The following is a 13,231-nucleotide window of genomic DNA, read 5'->3' on the forward strand; positions in this document are numbered from 1 at the left end:
TGACCCCTGAGTCACGGCTCAGTGTCTGACCCCTGAGTCACAGCTCAGTGTGTCTGACCCCTGAGTCACAGCCCAGTGTCCCTGACCCCTGAGTCACAGCTCAGTGTATCTGACCCCCGAGTCACAGCTCAGTGTGTCTGACCCTTGAGTCACAGCTCAGTGTCTCTGACCCCTGAGTCACAGCTCAATGTCTCTGACCTCTGAGTCACAGCTCAGTGTCTCTGACCCCTGAGTCACAGCTCAATGTCTCTGACCTCTGAGTCACAGCTCAGTGTCTCTGACCCCTGAACCACAGCTCAGTGTCTCTGACCCCTGAGTCACAGCTCAGTGTCTCTAACCTCTGAGTCACAGCTCAGTGTCTCTGACCCCTGAGTCACAGCTCAGTGTCTCTGACCCCTGAGTCACAGCTCAGTGTCTCTGACCCCTGAGTCACAGCTCAGTGTCTCTGACTCCTGAGTCACAGCTCAGTGTCTCTGACCCCTGAGTCACAGCTCAGTGTCTCTGACCTCTGAGCCACAGCTCAGTGTCTCTGACCTCTGAGTCACAGCTCAGTGTCTCTGACCTCTGAGTCACAGCTCAGTGTCTCTGACCCCTGAGCCACAGCTCAGTGTCTCTGACCCCTGAGTCACAGCTCAGTGTCTCTGACCCCTGAGTCACAGCTCAGTGTCTCTGACCCCTGAGTCACAGCTCAGTGTCCCCTGACCCCTGAGCCACAGCTCAGTGTCTGTGACCTCTGAGTCACAGCTCAGTGTCTCTGACCCCTGAGCCACAGCTCAGTGTCTCTGACCCCTGAGTCACAGCTCAGTGTCTCTGACCCCTGAGCCACAGCTCAGTGTCTTTGACCCCTGAGTCACAGCTCAGTGTCTGTGACCCCTGAGTCACAGCCCAGTGTCTCTGACCCCTGAGTCACAGCTCAGTGTCTCTGACCCCTGACTCACAGCTCAATGTCTGACCCCTGAGTCACAGCTTAGTGTCTCTGACCCTTGAGCCACCTGGCCAACTCCCAGAATATTGTTCCTTGTTGATCGCAGGACTTGATGGACGTGGCGTGCGAGGTGCTGAGCATGCCTGCTCTCGCGGAAGCCTTCTGGGACGCTGTGAGTGCCTCACTGCCCATACTCACGTACGCACTCACTCGCGGCCTACATAACCACACCGCACCACCCTGTACCACCATATACACCCACACCAGCATGCAGTGCGAAAGGTTGCCACACCGTAGTATAGCAATATGATAGCTGTGCCGTGCTAAATTGTCCTTCCGTACTATTGCATTACAATTGTATTGCCTTGCCGTGGTCTTATGTTGCCCTGGGGTTGTCTTGCCTCGCTGTCTTCACTGTGGTGTTTTGCCGTGGTGTTGTCCTGCCGTGGTGTCGTCATGCCGTGGTGTTGTCCTGCCGTGGTGTTGTCCTGCCGTGGTGTTGTCCTGCCGTGGTGTTGTCCTGCCGTGGTTACATCCTCGCCGCGCCGTTTCTCAGGGCCTGGCGGGAGGTCTGGCCATGCTGCTGGACTCGGCTGCGGCGCAGTTCCCGTACGCGTGCGCGCCGCTGCTACAGCTGCTCACGGCCACCGTGGTCAGCCAGGCCACGGCCAAGCGGGTGGGTGTGAGCGAGGCCTGTGACAATCTGCGTTGTATGTGTGAATTCATGCATTAAAAACATGATATCTTTTACTGACAGCGACAGTTTGTTCATGTCTTTGGCATTGGAGGGTTAAATCCGGGTAATTGTTGGGCATGGCTTTTGTATGTATCTATGTTCAACTTCTTTTTGCACCGTACGTAGGCAACCGTGCTAATCGTAGGTGCGTGGGGACGGACAACAAACGACACAAAAAGCAGTTCTAAAGAAATGAGTTTTCAATCTAGATGATTAAAAAGATGCGTCGCTCCGGTGGCTTCCTAATATCGGAAGGAAGAGCGCGTTCCAGACGGCCACAGAAGAGCATCTGAAAGCGACCTCCTGCATACGAGGCGAGGTAGTTGACATCTCGCCGCCCACGGCGCGACATTGCCCTGCACTCAGGTCTACAACTTCCTGGACAAGATGACGTGCTACGCCGAGGCCGTGCCGCAGAGGCCGCGCGACATCGAGGCGTCCGAAGACGGAACCATGTGGAGAACGACGGCACCCAGGCACCTTTACCCATTCGGTGAGCACTCTGGACTCCCCCCTCCCCCCCCTTACTGAGGCACCTGGACATGTGGTGGTGGTGGTGGTGTGGTGGTGAAAGATCTGGACAAAGTCCCATCGGTGAGCTCCTCCTCCGGCAGGGACGGCTGCGTTGGCTGGGTCATGTTGTGGAGCGTTTAGAGCATTTTTTGGCGGTGATGGTGGTGGTGATGGAGCAGTTAGACCATGTTTTATGGTGGTGGTGGTGGTGCAATCGAACCATCCATTATTGGTGGCACGGTAAGGTCATAGTTGGCTTAATAGCTCATCGGATTCCTCCAGTATCAATGAATGCATGCTCTGCAAGGCCAACGTTGCGAAGCGCTGACGACGCGGTGTACCGTTGCGTAGGCGCGGGGAGGACCACCATGCGGCTGCCGCAGGGCGTGGTGGGACGCGTGCTGCCCCTGGGTCCCTCCGCGCCGGGCGGCCCCTCCGCCCTGGTGCACTGGGAGTTTGGCTACAGCGCGTGGGCGCTGTTCGCCTGCGAGGTGGAGATGCTGCTGCACGTGGTGTCCACCGCCGGTGAGTGATCCTCCCTCCTCCGTCGGCGTGGCGGTTTTGGAAGGGTTTGGCGACAGCCGGTGCCGCCTGTCCCACGGCATTTACGCGCAATGAAACCTCGAGTTCGCCGGAGTTTGGAGGTCACCTTTTTTGTGCTAAGTTTGTTGTCCTTCCCCCCCGCCGCAACTCCGATTGTCACGGGTTGGATACGTACGGTGCGAAAGGAGTTTAACGTACGTGAGAATGTCACTGGACATTCGCGTGAATACATTCCTGCAAAAAACCACCCAAGAAATCCGACCGTTAAACTCCAGCGCGCAGGAGGAGCCGGCATTCCTAAAGCTCCCACCCAACTCGCTTGGCCCCCGAGCGCCATGCCCGGAGCGCCGTCTCTTGGTTTCCGTTTGGCACGTGCGGCGTTTCGAGCTGAAGTTTTTCACAATGGGGGAAACGAAAACCTAATTCGTCAAAGCCGGCCAGAACGGTCGCACCTGGGGAGCGCGCGCGTCGTTCACCACTGCCGCGTCGCTACGATCATCAATCAGTCGATCCGTCGGGTCGTTGTTTCACGTTCCCATATCGCCCTCGATAAAGTGGGCGTCGCAGCGACGTTTCAGCGGCACGGGAACGGTACGGGATGGTGGTTGGTGGGGGGGGGGGGGTGGCCACGGAGCGACGGGAATGAGAAAGGAAATACTCGTCACGACCTCAGCGCTCACGGTGGGCTCATTTGCTTCGCTACATTTAAAATACGGCGAAACCTTGGATTGCGAGTAACTTGGTCTGCGAGTGTTTTGCAAGACGAGCAAATTTTTTGTAAATTTTTACTCAATAAACGAGCGAGGTCTTGCAGTACGAGCAGCAGTACGTACGTATACGCTTTGTCTGCCGAGCGTCACGTGATCACAACTGATATACGAGTGCTTTGGATTACAAACACGTTTCCGGAACGAATTATGCTCGCAATCCAAGGTTTTACGGCGTGACGCATTGTTGATCGTCGTTAAAGAAACGCTCGATCACTCCAATCGCAGCTCCTAATGCGCATTCTGTTTGTCGGGTAGAGAATTTTACGCGGCAAGAGGTCCGCCTTCAATATAGCACATTGTAATTATTCTGTTTGGTTTTGTTACGTTAGTAATTATTTAAATGCCTTAGGTGCTGATTGTTGGTAAATGTAATGAAAATAAAGGAAATACGTGTAAATAAATCTAATGCGTTTCTGCTCAGTACGGGCAAAAGGGTTTCGAATGAGTCGCGTACAGGCTGAGTGGCCTACAGACAGGCCGGCATAGACAATTAATGCCATATGGACAGGCTGGAATGTACACCGAGTGGTGTACAGACGGAGGGCCATAGGTTGGACTCTGAGTGGGATTGTAATTGACAATTCCTTGTGCCAGCTTTCAGGCCACACTGCAGATGATAAGCCAACAGACCCCCAACATCTACTGTATAATAATTCGTAAATATATGCATATTATAATTGGGAGAATGGGGGTGTTAATACTGATGACCGATGTGGTGGTGGTGGTGGTGGTGGGGAGCGGTTGTGTAGCGGTCGGTGATGATTATCCGAACCGGTCCTGGGCCTCCCCCAGGTCGACTCGGCCTCAAATGAGTACCTGATGCGGTGTGTAGTAAACATCCGCTACTGGGTGAGACGAAAGCGACCGGGCGTGCCGTCGTCGGCCATCACCGGTGCCACTCGCCAACAGCACTCGCCCTGACGGGGGCGGGGGTGGGGGGGGAATCTTTGTCTTTGGTGTGCTCGTGACTTGTGCAGACGTGGCACGACACTGCGATCGCGTCCGTCCCATCGTGCAGCTGGTGCGGCAGCTGCTGGACGCCGACGGCTCGCTCGCGGCGCCGCTGCTTCCCGTCACCTCCCGCCTCTACATGGCGCTGCAGAGGTGACGACGCCCCCTGCGGACGACGACCGAGACAACTGCGGCCGCCATTCACCGCTTAAGTGGCGGTGACGTCACCACAGCGCCGCGTGCCAGGCCGTGTTTTTAGGTTGAAATACTTTCGCGAGGGACGTAGGCAGCCGCGCTGGTCCGAGGTGCGGGGAAGGACATGAAACTGAACACGAAAAGCTATTGGGAAGAAATGAGTTTTCAAATAATGCTGATAAATAGCAAACGACATTTTAGACATGTTCTTTGGTTCTTTCGGTGAGGTCACGTGGATAGGTTCAAAAAATAATAAAATGAACAAGAAGCTGCGACGTTTCGATCGCAACCCAAAGCGAGCGTCATTATCGTCACGACGATCGCTTGTGTTGCGACCGAAACGTCGTAGTTTTCTTAACCTATCTACGTGGTGACTTTACCGAACGGACGAAAGGATGCGAGTTCCTGTAGTCACGAAAGCTTTAAGTCAAGACTCACATTAGACATTTGACCGATTTGTCTAAATTAGTCATCGCTTTTTTGATAACTTTCCCACCACCGCTACCCCCACCTGCGAATGTTTGCCCGGCTCGAGTGAGAAGCTGGGGGAATGTGATCTAGGTTGTGGAGACCTAATCGACTCGTCTCTCTGTTATAATATTTTTTTTTACATATATATTGTTGTGTGTTTGTGCTCCATTTCGTTTCGTGCGATTTCTCCATTGGTTGATTCATTTTTATTATCAGAGGGTTTTCATTTTGCTCGGTGGTCGCTGTAAGCGATAGGTTTTGGCGCTTCTATATAATCAACTAGCTGTACTACCCGGCTTCGCCCGATACTCGGATTCACCACGCCCGGCCGCCTTTGTCTCCCCAGTGGCGATGTTCACACACCACAGCAGTTACTCGTTTGAGGCTGAGTCGACCTAAGGGAGGCCCTGGACCGGTTGAAATAATCGTCACCGGTGGTGGCCGTGAGCGGGAATCGAACTCGGGTCGCCGTGTTCGTAGTGCGGCGCGCTAACCGCCACACTACAATGCGTTACGCTTCCACATGCGCGGGTCACATGACAGAATTGACGTCACAGCTCACTTGCCGTGCAAAAAAAAAATGCATTATTGAGCTCCCCCCCCCCCAAAAAAAAAAAAACCTAAAGTGTATTTTTATAATTTTTGCATGATGTACAGTCTGGAAAGTACCCACATGGCAAATTTCAAGTTTGTTGCATGTCCGGAAGTACGCTAAACATTTTGAACACACATAATCACAACTTTGCCTTTTTTATATATATATGGAGATGCACAGCGTTGTGGGATGTAGTTGTGACGCTATATAAAATGAAATTGTCATTCTGTAATTACGTATTGTGCGACTGACAGCATGCGCGTGTTAGGAGCTGTCTATACATTTTAACGGCATGCTGAGTAGACGACTGACTTATCCTGGGTGAGCTGTAGTTAAAGGCTCTTCATCTGTCTTCGTACTAAACGTGCAGCAAAGCGCCAAACACAGGACGACAAACACACACGCGGTACGATGGACATCGCAAAAATCGTCATCGCATTGTGAACATTTTTACGTATCGTATCGTGAAAATTGTTCTTTTTGAGTGCGCGTTCCTGTGTCCCCGCATTCCCATGTCCCCCGTGTCTCCATGCGCGCAGGCTGACGTGCGTACCCAGCCCTCCGCTCGACGTCATCGCGGCGTGCGTGAACTGCCTGGCGGCGCTCGTGCCTTATGGTGCTGCCAAGGTGCGTGCGCCGCTCGTGAAACGTGGGCCCTCTGGCCCTAACGGGGATTCTGAAACTTGGGCGCTCTTGCAGTAACGGAGATTGTGAAATGTGGGCCCTCTTGCTGTAACGAAGACCGTGAAAGGTGGGGCCCTCTTGTCCTCACGGAGAATGTGAGACGTGAGCCCCCTTGCGGTAACGGAGATCGTGAAACGTGGGCCCCCTTGCTGTAATGAAGACCGTGAAAGGTGGGCCCTCTGGCCCAAACGTAGGTCGTGAAATGTGGCTCCCTCTCGCCCTTACGGGGGGGACCGTAAAACGATTGCGGAACGTGACCCCTCTGGCCCGAACGGAGGTCGTGAAACGTGGGACACCTGCCGTAAACGCCGTCAACCTGTGTCCCGTGGTGCGGCGGCCGCGGCGCAGGTGTGGAGCGACGTGCAGCACACTGGGCTCCTTCCCTTCACCGTGGCGCCCGTGAGCAACGCCGCACGGGCAGCCAGGTACCCTCTCGCACTCCGTTCCTCTTCGGCAACACACAAAGCACGTTTCATCACGTCTCGGTGCAACCCGTTACAGCGTCCCGCTTGGGTCTGGTCAAGGGGGCACCTAGCGGCAGCTGTCCCTGCGCGGCTCGAGGTGTATGCAGCCACAGGTCTGCTTACCGGCATTAGTCTTCTAGGAGGGACGATAATGTCACGTGTGTTTTTGTTTTCTCAGTTAGATCTCTATTCGTCTATCTCTCTTAACCTTCTCGGCACTAGAACAGGCCGCCATAGTGCGGTGGTGTTTGGGTGGTATCGGCAGGGTCCCGCAGAGCGGTGGACGTGTGAATGACGGACGGATGGCTGGCTCAGAGTGTGCACTTGTGTACTTGTGTATGTGTTTAGCGGTTCGCGTGCTGTGCTACGAACCCGGCGACCTGAGTTCGATTCCCACTCGGGGCCAAAATCCATTGACGATTGTTTAAACCGGTCTTGGGCCTTTCCGAGGTCGACGCAGCCTCAAATGAATACATGATGCGATGCATCAACATCGCCACTTGGGAGGCAAAGGCAGCCGATCTTTGTCTTTGTAGGGAGCAGTCGGTGATCTCGGTCAGTTTACCCATAACACCTGGGACAGTCCCGTGACTTGTCAGCGAGCCTTCTACACTCCTCCCATAGCGCCTCGGAGTGCATCCGGGCCTGGCGCATGCGCGGTGGTGACGTCACCGCTGCTTAAGTGGCGAATGGCGGCTGTTGTTGTTGTTGGGGAGAGGTAGCACAGTGCTTAGCACACCGCGGTACAATCCCAGTCCCCTGGGTTAAATTCACGGCAACGACGTACGTCGGAGCGCCCGATGCCGGGCGTAAACATCAGCGCTGGGGAGACAAAGGCGGCCAGGCGTGCTACCCAGGTGTAATAGGTCACACCCGGGTAACGGCACTTGCATCAACAGTCTATAAAAGGCTATTTGGGGGGATCTGTGTTGTCTTCGTCTGTGCGACTCAGCGGGGAGGGCATGCACGCGGGGAACTACGGGAATCTGCTCGTCGGCTTCGAGAGGCACCAGGGCGATTTCCGCGTGACGGCGTCGTACCTACGTCTCATCACCGCCCTCCTGAAGGTCACACCTCCACCATCCCTACCGCTCGCTACTGGCAGCCTGCTCCCTCACTCGCCCTGCTCCCTCACTCTGCTCACCGCTCCCCTCCCAGCGCTCCCCTCTCACCGCCCCCCTCTCACCGCTCCCCTCTCACCGCTCCCCTCTCACCGCCCCCCCTCTCACCGCTCCCCTCTCACCGCCCCCCCTCTCACCGCCCCCCCTCTCACCGCTCCCCTCTCAGCGCTCCCCTCTCACCGCTCCCCTCTCAGCGCTCCCCTCTCAGCGCTCCCCTCTCACCGCCCCCCCTCTCACCGCTCCCCTCTCACCGCCCCCCCTCTCACCGCCCCCCCTCTCACCGCTCCCCTCTCAGCGCTCCCCTCTCACCGCTCCCCTCTCACCGCTCCCCTCTCACCGCTCCCCTCTCAGCGCTCCCCTCTCCCCACTCCCCTCCCACCACTCCCCTCTCAGCGCTCCCCTCCCACCGCTCCCCTCTCACCGCCCCCCCTCTCACCGCTCCCCTCTCAGCGCTCCCCTCTCAGCGCTCCCCTCTCACCGCTCCCCTCTCAGCGCTCCCCTCTCCCCACTCCCCTCCCACCACTCCCCTCTCAGCGCTCCCCTCCCACCGCTCCCCTCTCACCGCCCCCCCTCTCACCGCTCCCCTCTCAGCGCTCCCCTCTCCCCACTCCCCTCCCACCACTCCCCTCCCACCGCTCCCCTCTCACCGCTCCCCTCCCACCGCTCCCCTCTCACCGCCCCCCCTCTCACCGCTCCCCTCCCACCGCTCCCCTCTCACCACTCCCCTCCCACCGCTCCCCTCGCCCCCCACTCCCCTCTCGTCGCCTCGCCCCCCCCCCCCCCGCCAACGTGTGACCTCCTCCCCCCCCCCGCTCCCCTCTCCGTGTGTCTCCCCGGCGGTGACGTGCGCAGGGCCTGGTGGGGAGGAGCCAGTACCCGAGCCTGCTGCCCTGCCTCGTCTTCACGCTCAAGGAGATCCTGGCGCGGTACCGCACGTGGGCGCTGGGCGGCGCCGACGGGCACCGCGAGTGCATCGGTCGGTCTCCCCCGCGCACCGCACCTCGCGGCTCCGGCACGGTGGCTATGAGATGTTAACTACCTCGCCCGGTATACAGGAGGTCGTGTGTTCGATCCCGACCGTGACGTTTTTTTTTTTCGCGTGGATTTTTCTCCGTGTCCTCCGTTTTTTTTTTTTTTTCCCCCTCCACATTTATAATCGACGTGCGTTCATATTTAGCTGCTCCTAGAAATTTCCCCGCGCGATGATAAGCCACTTCGTTGAGCTCTCGTGTCCGGTCACGTCGCTTCTGAAAAAGAGCTCTATATCGCTCAGTGGGCCTTATCTGGTAAAATAAGATAGTTCTCTGGCACGTGTCGCGACGGGTACTCCAAGATCCGACGGTGTGCGTCCAGTGCTCACCGAGCTGCATTGTCTTCCGGTAGCCAAACGAATACGTTAGAAGGTCGCATTCATCATTTGTGGCAAGCACTTAATGCTGTTCCGATATTAGGAAACGCCCCCCCCCCCACACCTCATACTAGCGAAAGAAGTTCAACATGCGTACATAAACATACGTACGGTCAACCCATGGCACCTGGGTCTATCCCGTGACTTCCTGCCAAGGGGGCCTTGGACACTTCACGTGGCCTCAAAATTCCAGCGAGCGTGGCACAGACGCCGCGGGTGACGTCACCGCCGTTTAGTGGTGAACGGTTGTTGTTGTTGTTGTTGTCTTCGTCGTCATAATGAGTTTACGTTTATTTGATTTGTTACGTGGAATCGTCTGTGCTGTGTCTGTAGGAAAGTTGATGCTGGAGCAGATCCACTTTGTGCTCAACATCAGCGGCGACAGTGGCAGGTACGGCCACACAGCCGGAACTGGCAGGGCCACCCCGTGGCGTGCTGTCGTCTCTTCTGCTTAACACTTTCCAACTTAGCTTGGCCGCACTAACGGCGTCATGCGCGCCGGCCCTTAACGGTTGCTCGCGAACGGCACTTTTCCCATCCGTCTTTGCGGGACGGCACGGTTGGATCTTTGACACCGGCGCCGGCGTTGGTAAGCAGTGGTAGAGACGGTCGTGATGGTGGCCATGGTGGTAACGGTATTTGGTGATGGGGAGCGGTGGCGCAGCCGACCAGACGACCCGAGTTCGATTTCCCGCTCACGCCCCAACACCAGCGGCGATTATCTGAACCATTGCTGAGCCTCCCCTAGGTTGACTCAACCTCAAATGAGTACCCGGTGTGATCTGTGAGCATCGCCGCTTGGGAGACAAAGGGCAGCACAGCGTGTTGCTGGCCACCCCCCCACCCCCTTGTGTGCTGTACCGGCCTTCAGAGGTGCTGCTCGCTAACAGCACTTGCCCCAACAGTCTTTGTGGGATACACGGTGGGGGGGGGGATTTTTGTCGTTGGTGCTGGTGGTGGCAAACAATGGTAAGACATTTCTAAATACTTGACTTTACCGAAAGAACCAATGAGTATAGTAATTCCTGCAGTCACGAAAGCTTCAATCCTAGATTAATGGTAAGACAGTCATCACATTGGGCATGGTGGTAACTCTGTTGGTAATGATGGTGCTGTTGGGTAATGGTGAAGGTGGTGGTAGTGTGACGATAGTGGTGGTGTTGGTATTGGTGAAAGTATTCGTGATGAGGATGGTGGCGGGAGTTGTAGTGGGGGAGATTTTTGGCGATGTTTGTAATTTTGTTATAGTGAGGGTGGTGCTGTTGGTAGTGATGATGATAACGTGGGGAGCGGTGGCGCGGCGGCTAGCGCTCTCTGCCACGAACTTGGCGAATCGAATTCGTTTCCGCACACAGCCAACACTGGTGACGATTATCTGAACCGGTCCTGGACCTCCCCTAGGTGAACTCGGCCTCAAATAAGTACCTAGTGTCCTGTGTGAACAACGCCTCTCGGTAGAAGAAGGTCGCCGGGCGTGTTGCTGGCCACCCCACCCCATCATATGCCACAGTGTCGGCCTTCATAGGCGCCGATACTCGCTAGCAGCACTTTCCCCAGCAGTCCGTCAAGACTACACAGAGGGGGGATCTCTATCTTTGATGATGATGTTGATGTTGACGTTGTGCGCAGGGGTCCCAGCCTGCAGGCCGTGTGTCTGCATAGCCTCCTGCACGGCGAGTCCGGCCTGGCCCTCATCCACATGCTCTCCATCGGCGTGGGCGCCATCGACACCGTCCTGGCCGCCCAGCCCGGCCGGTACGCAACCGCACTCGGCCGCGGCCGGCGCCACGCCAGCACGCCACACCGTGGCGCCGTGCCAAAGGTCACAAACGCCGGCCGGTTACATCTTGGGAGAGGCGGAGGGCGCCCAAACTCTCTGCTACCGCCACACCGCGACCTGCCCGTCAACTGACCGCGTGTGGTGTGCCCATTTGTGGTGCTGGGTGGCTCATGGGCGGAGAGGGATTCGAGAAACTTGAACCGTTGCTTTTTCGGGTTTGAAAACTGGCCACCTCTGGGATTGTGTGCCCACGCTTGCAATATTGCAGATTCTTTACGCATCCCCAGTAATGTGTGGGATGCAGTAACATTCACCTACATTGTACCGAGGACAGTGGGACATCCCACTGTCTCTCACTAGCAGTCCGTGGCTCACGGACTATTCATGGGTCCTATGGGGATCGGGGAGTACGTGGTTTCTTTTCTCGGGGGGGGGGGGGGGACGAGAGTAATTAATTAATTTTAAAAGCTTTTCCAATATACCTCTCTTCCCAGAAAAGCCTGACCACATCACAGAGTCACTCTCGCTCCATCCCACTCCCCCATCATCGCCCTCCCTCCCTCCCTCCCCTCCCAACACAACTCCGCTTCCCCATAACCGCTCGCAGTCCCCTCTCCAGCTTTGTTGACGATGACCACCACGCCCAGGAGTCGAACCTGTTGCCCACAAGAGCAAGGGGATGTGACGGGGGGCGGCGGGGGTGGGGTGGGGCGGGCGGGCGGGCGGGCGGGCGGGCGGGCGTAGACTCGAATTTTGTAACCGTGGTGTCCGTCGCAGAGTTTTGGAGGGACCGGCGCTCACGCTCATCCAGACCATGAAGTTGGCCTTCTCCGTCATCAACAACACGCTGAGGCTCAAGCCAGCGTCGGAGGAGCTCACGCCGCTGGAGCACGCGCTCACTCAGCAGGGTGAGCGGCCGCGACGTCGCGCGGCCACCCAGCCTGCGATTGTTTGGGCCGCGTTCGTTTATCTCGGTCGTAGTCCTCGTATACATATCGACACGTATTTATAAAAAAGGGAAATGTGTGAATGTGTGTGTCTGTTGGAAATGTTTAGCACACTTGCCAACATGCAACAAACTTGAAATTTGGCATGTGGGTAGCTGCTTCCAGACTGTGTACACAATGCAAAATGTCTAAAAATAGATTTTTGTATGGGGGGGTGGGGGGGGGAGCGCAATAATTGATATATATTTTGCACGGCAAGTGAGCGGTGACGTCACGTCTGTGATGTCACCCGCATGCGGCAGCGTCACGCAGTGTGCCTGCTGACGTCACGCATCCCCCCCCCCAACCCTCCGCGTAAGCCGTCTATTAATCCAAGACAAGAATCCAAGTCTCGGGCGAAGTCGGGTAGTGAAGCTAGTCTATTTATAAATATTTTTTTACCAGGTAAGGCTCCCACTGAGCTGCTTGTGGAGCTTTCAGAAACGACCCTGGCTATCGCATACGATAGCTCAATGACGATGGCTTATCATCATCATCATCATCGTCACGTGAAACTTTATAGCAGCAGCAAAGTACTCGAAACGAGCGACGTTGAGTCTAAACGTGGAGGGGAAAAAACCAGAGGACCCGGAGAAAAATCCACGTGATCACGGGGAGAGAGAGAGAGACACGCACACTCCAAATATACAGCAGCAGGTGTCAGGGTCGGGATCGAACCCATGCTCTCCTGTATACCAGGCGAGGTAGTTAACATCTCCTAGCTACCGTGATGATGATGATGGTGATGAGAGAGAGAGAGACACGCAAACTCCAAATATACAGCAGCAGCAGGCGTCAGGGTCGGGATCGAACTCGCGACCTTCTGTCAACGATCTCATTCTCATAGTGTGGCCGACTGAAGCGGTGAAACGTTGAGTCGGTTGTTCGGTGCGAGCTGGACACGCGTCACATTTCCCCCCCCCCCGCCCCCCCCCCCCCCCCACTGTCATCGGCTCGGCGAGTTCGGTGAGCTCGGCAAATCTTCTTTTGTTTGTACGGTATGCAGCCAAATTTCATTTAAAGCTTTCGTGACTGCAGGGATTCATATTCTTGGTTCTTTCGGTAAAGTAACGTAGAAGGGTAACAAAT

The 13,231-nt window shown here is 56.2% G+C and overlaps 1 protein-coding gene across 3 annotated transcripts in view; it reads left to right on the forward strand.

The window, feature by feature from the left end:
- The window catches only part of NUP188 (nucleoporin 188), a 57,485-nt gene that overhangs the window by 17,089 nt on the left and 27,165 nt on the right, over positions 1-13,231 (forward strand). For all 3 annotated transcript variants that reach the window (XM_076053187.1, XM_076053185.1, XM_076053186.1), the window contains exons 13-24: positions 1,032-1,097; positions 1,482-1,601; positions 2,028-2,154; positions 2,526-2,699; positions 4,465-4,591; positions 6,239-6,326; positions 6,732-6,808; positions 7,800-7,914; positions 8,821-8,944; positions 9,710-9,767; positions 11,006-11,131; positions 11,934-12,064. In XM_076053187.1, coding sequence (XP_075909302.1) covers positions 1,032-1,097; positions 1,482-1,601; positions 2,028-2,154; positions 2,526-2,699; positions 4,465-4,591; positions 6,239-6,326; positions 6,732-6,808; positions 7,800-7,914; positions 8,821-8,944; positions 9,710-9,767; positions 11,006-11,131; positions 11,934-12,064 — 1,333 coding nt within the window. The remainder of the gene's footprint in view (positions 1-1,031; positions 1,098-1,481; positions 1,602-2,027; positions 2,155-2,525; positions 2,700-4,464; positions 4,592-6,238; positions 6,327-6,731; positions 6,809-7,799; positions 7,915-8,820; positions 8,945-9,709; positions 9,768-11,005; positions 11,132-11,933; positions 12,065-13,231) is intronic.

The sequence above is a fragment of the Petromyzon marinus genome, chromosome 59 (assembly GCF_048934315.1).
Source record: "Petromyzon marinus isolate PM22_M1 ecotype Great Lakes invasive population chromosome 59, UKy_Petmar_22M1.pri1.0, whole genome shotgun sequence".
In the NCBI taxonomy this organism is placed as follows: Eukaryota; Metazoa; Chordata; class Hyperoartia; order Petromyzontiformes; family Petromyzontidae; genus Petromyzon; species Petromyzon marinus.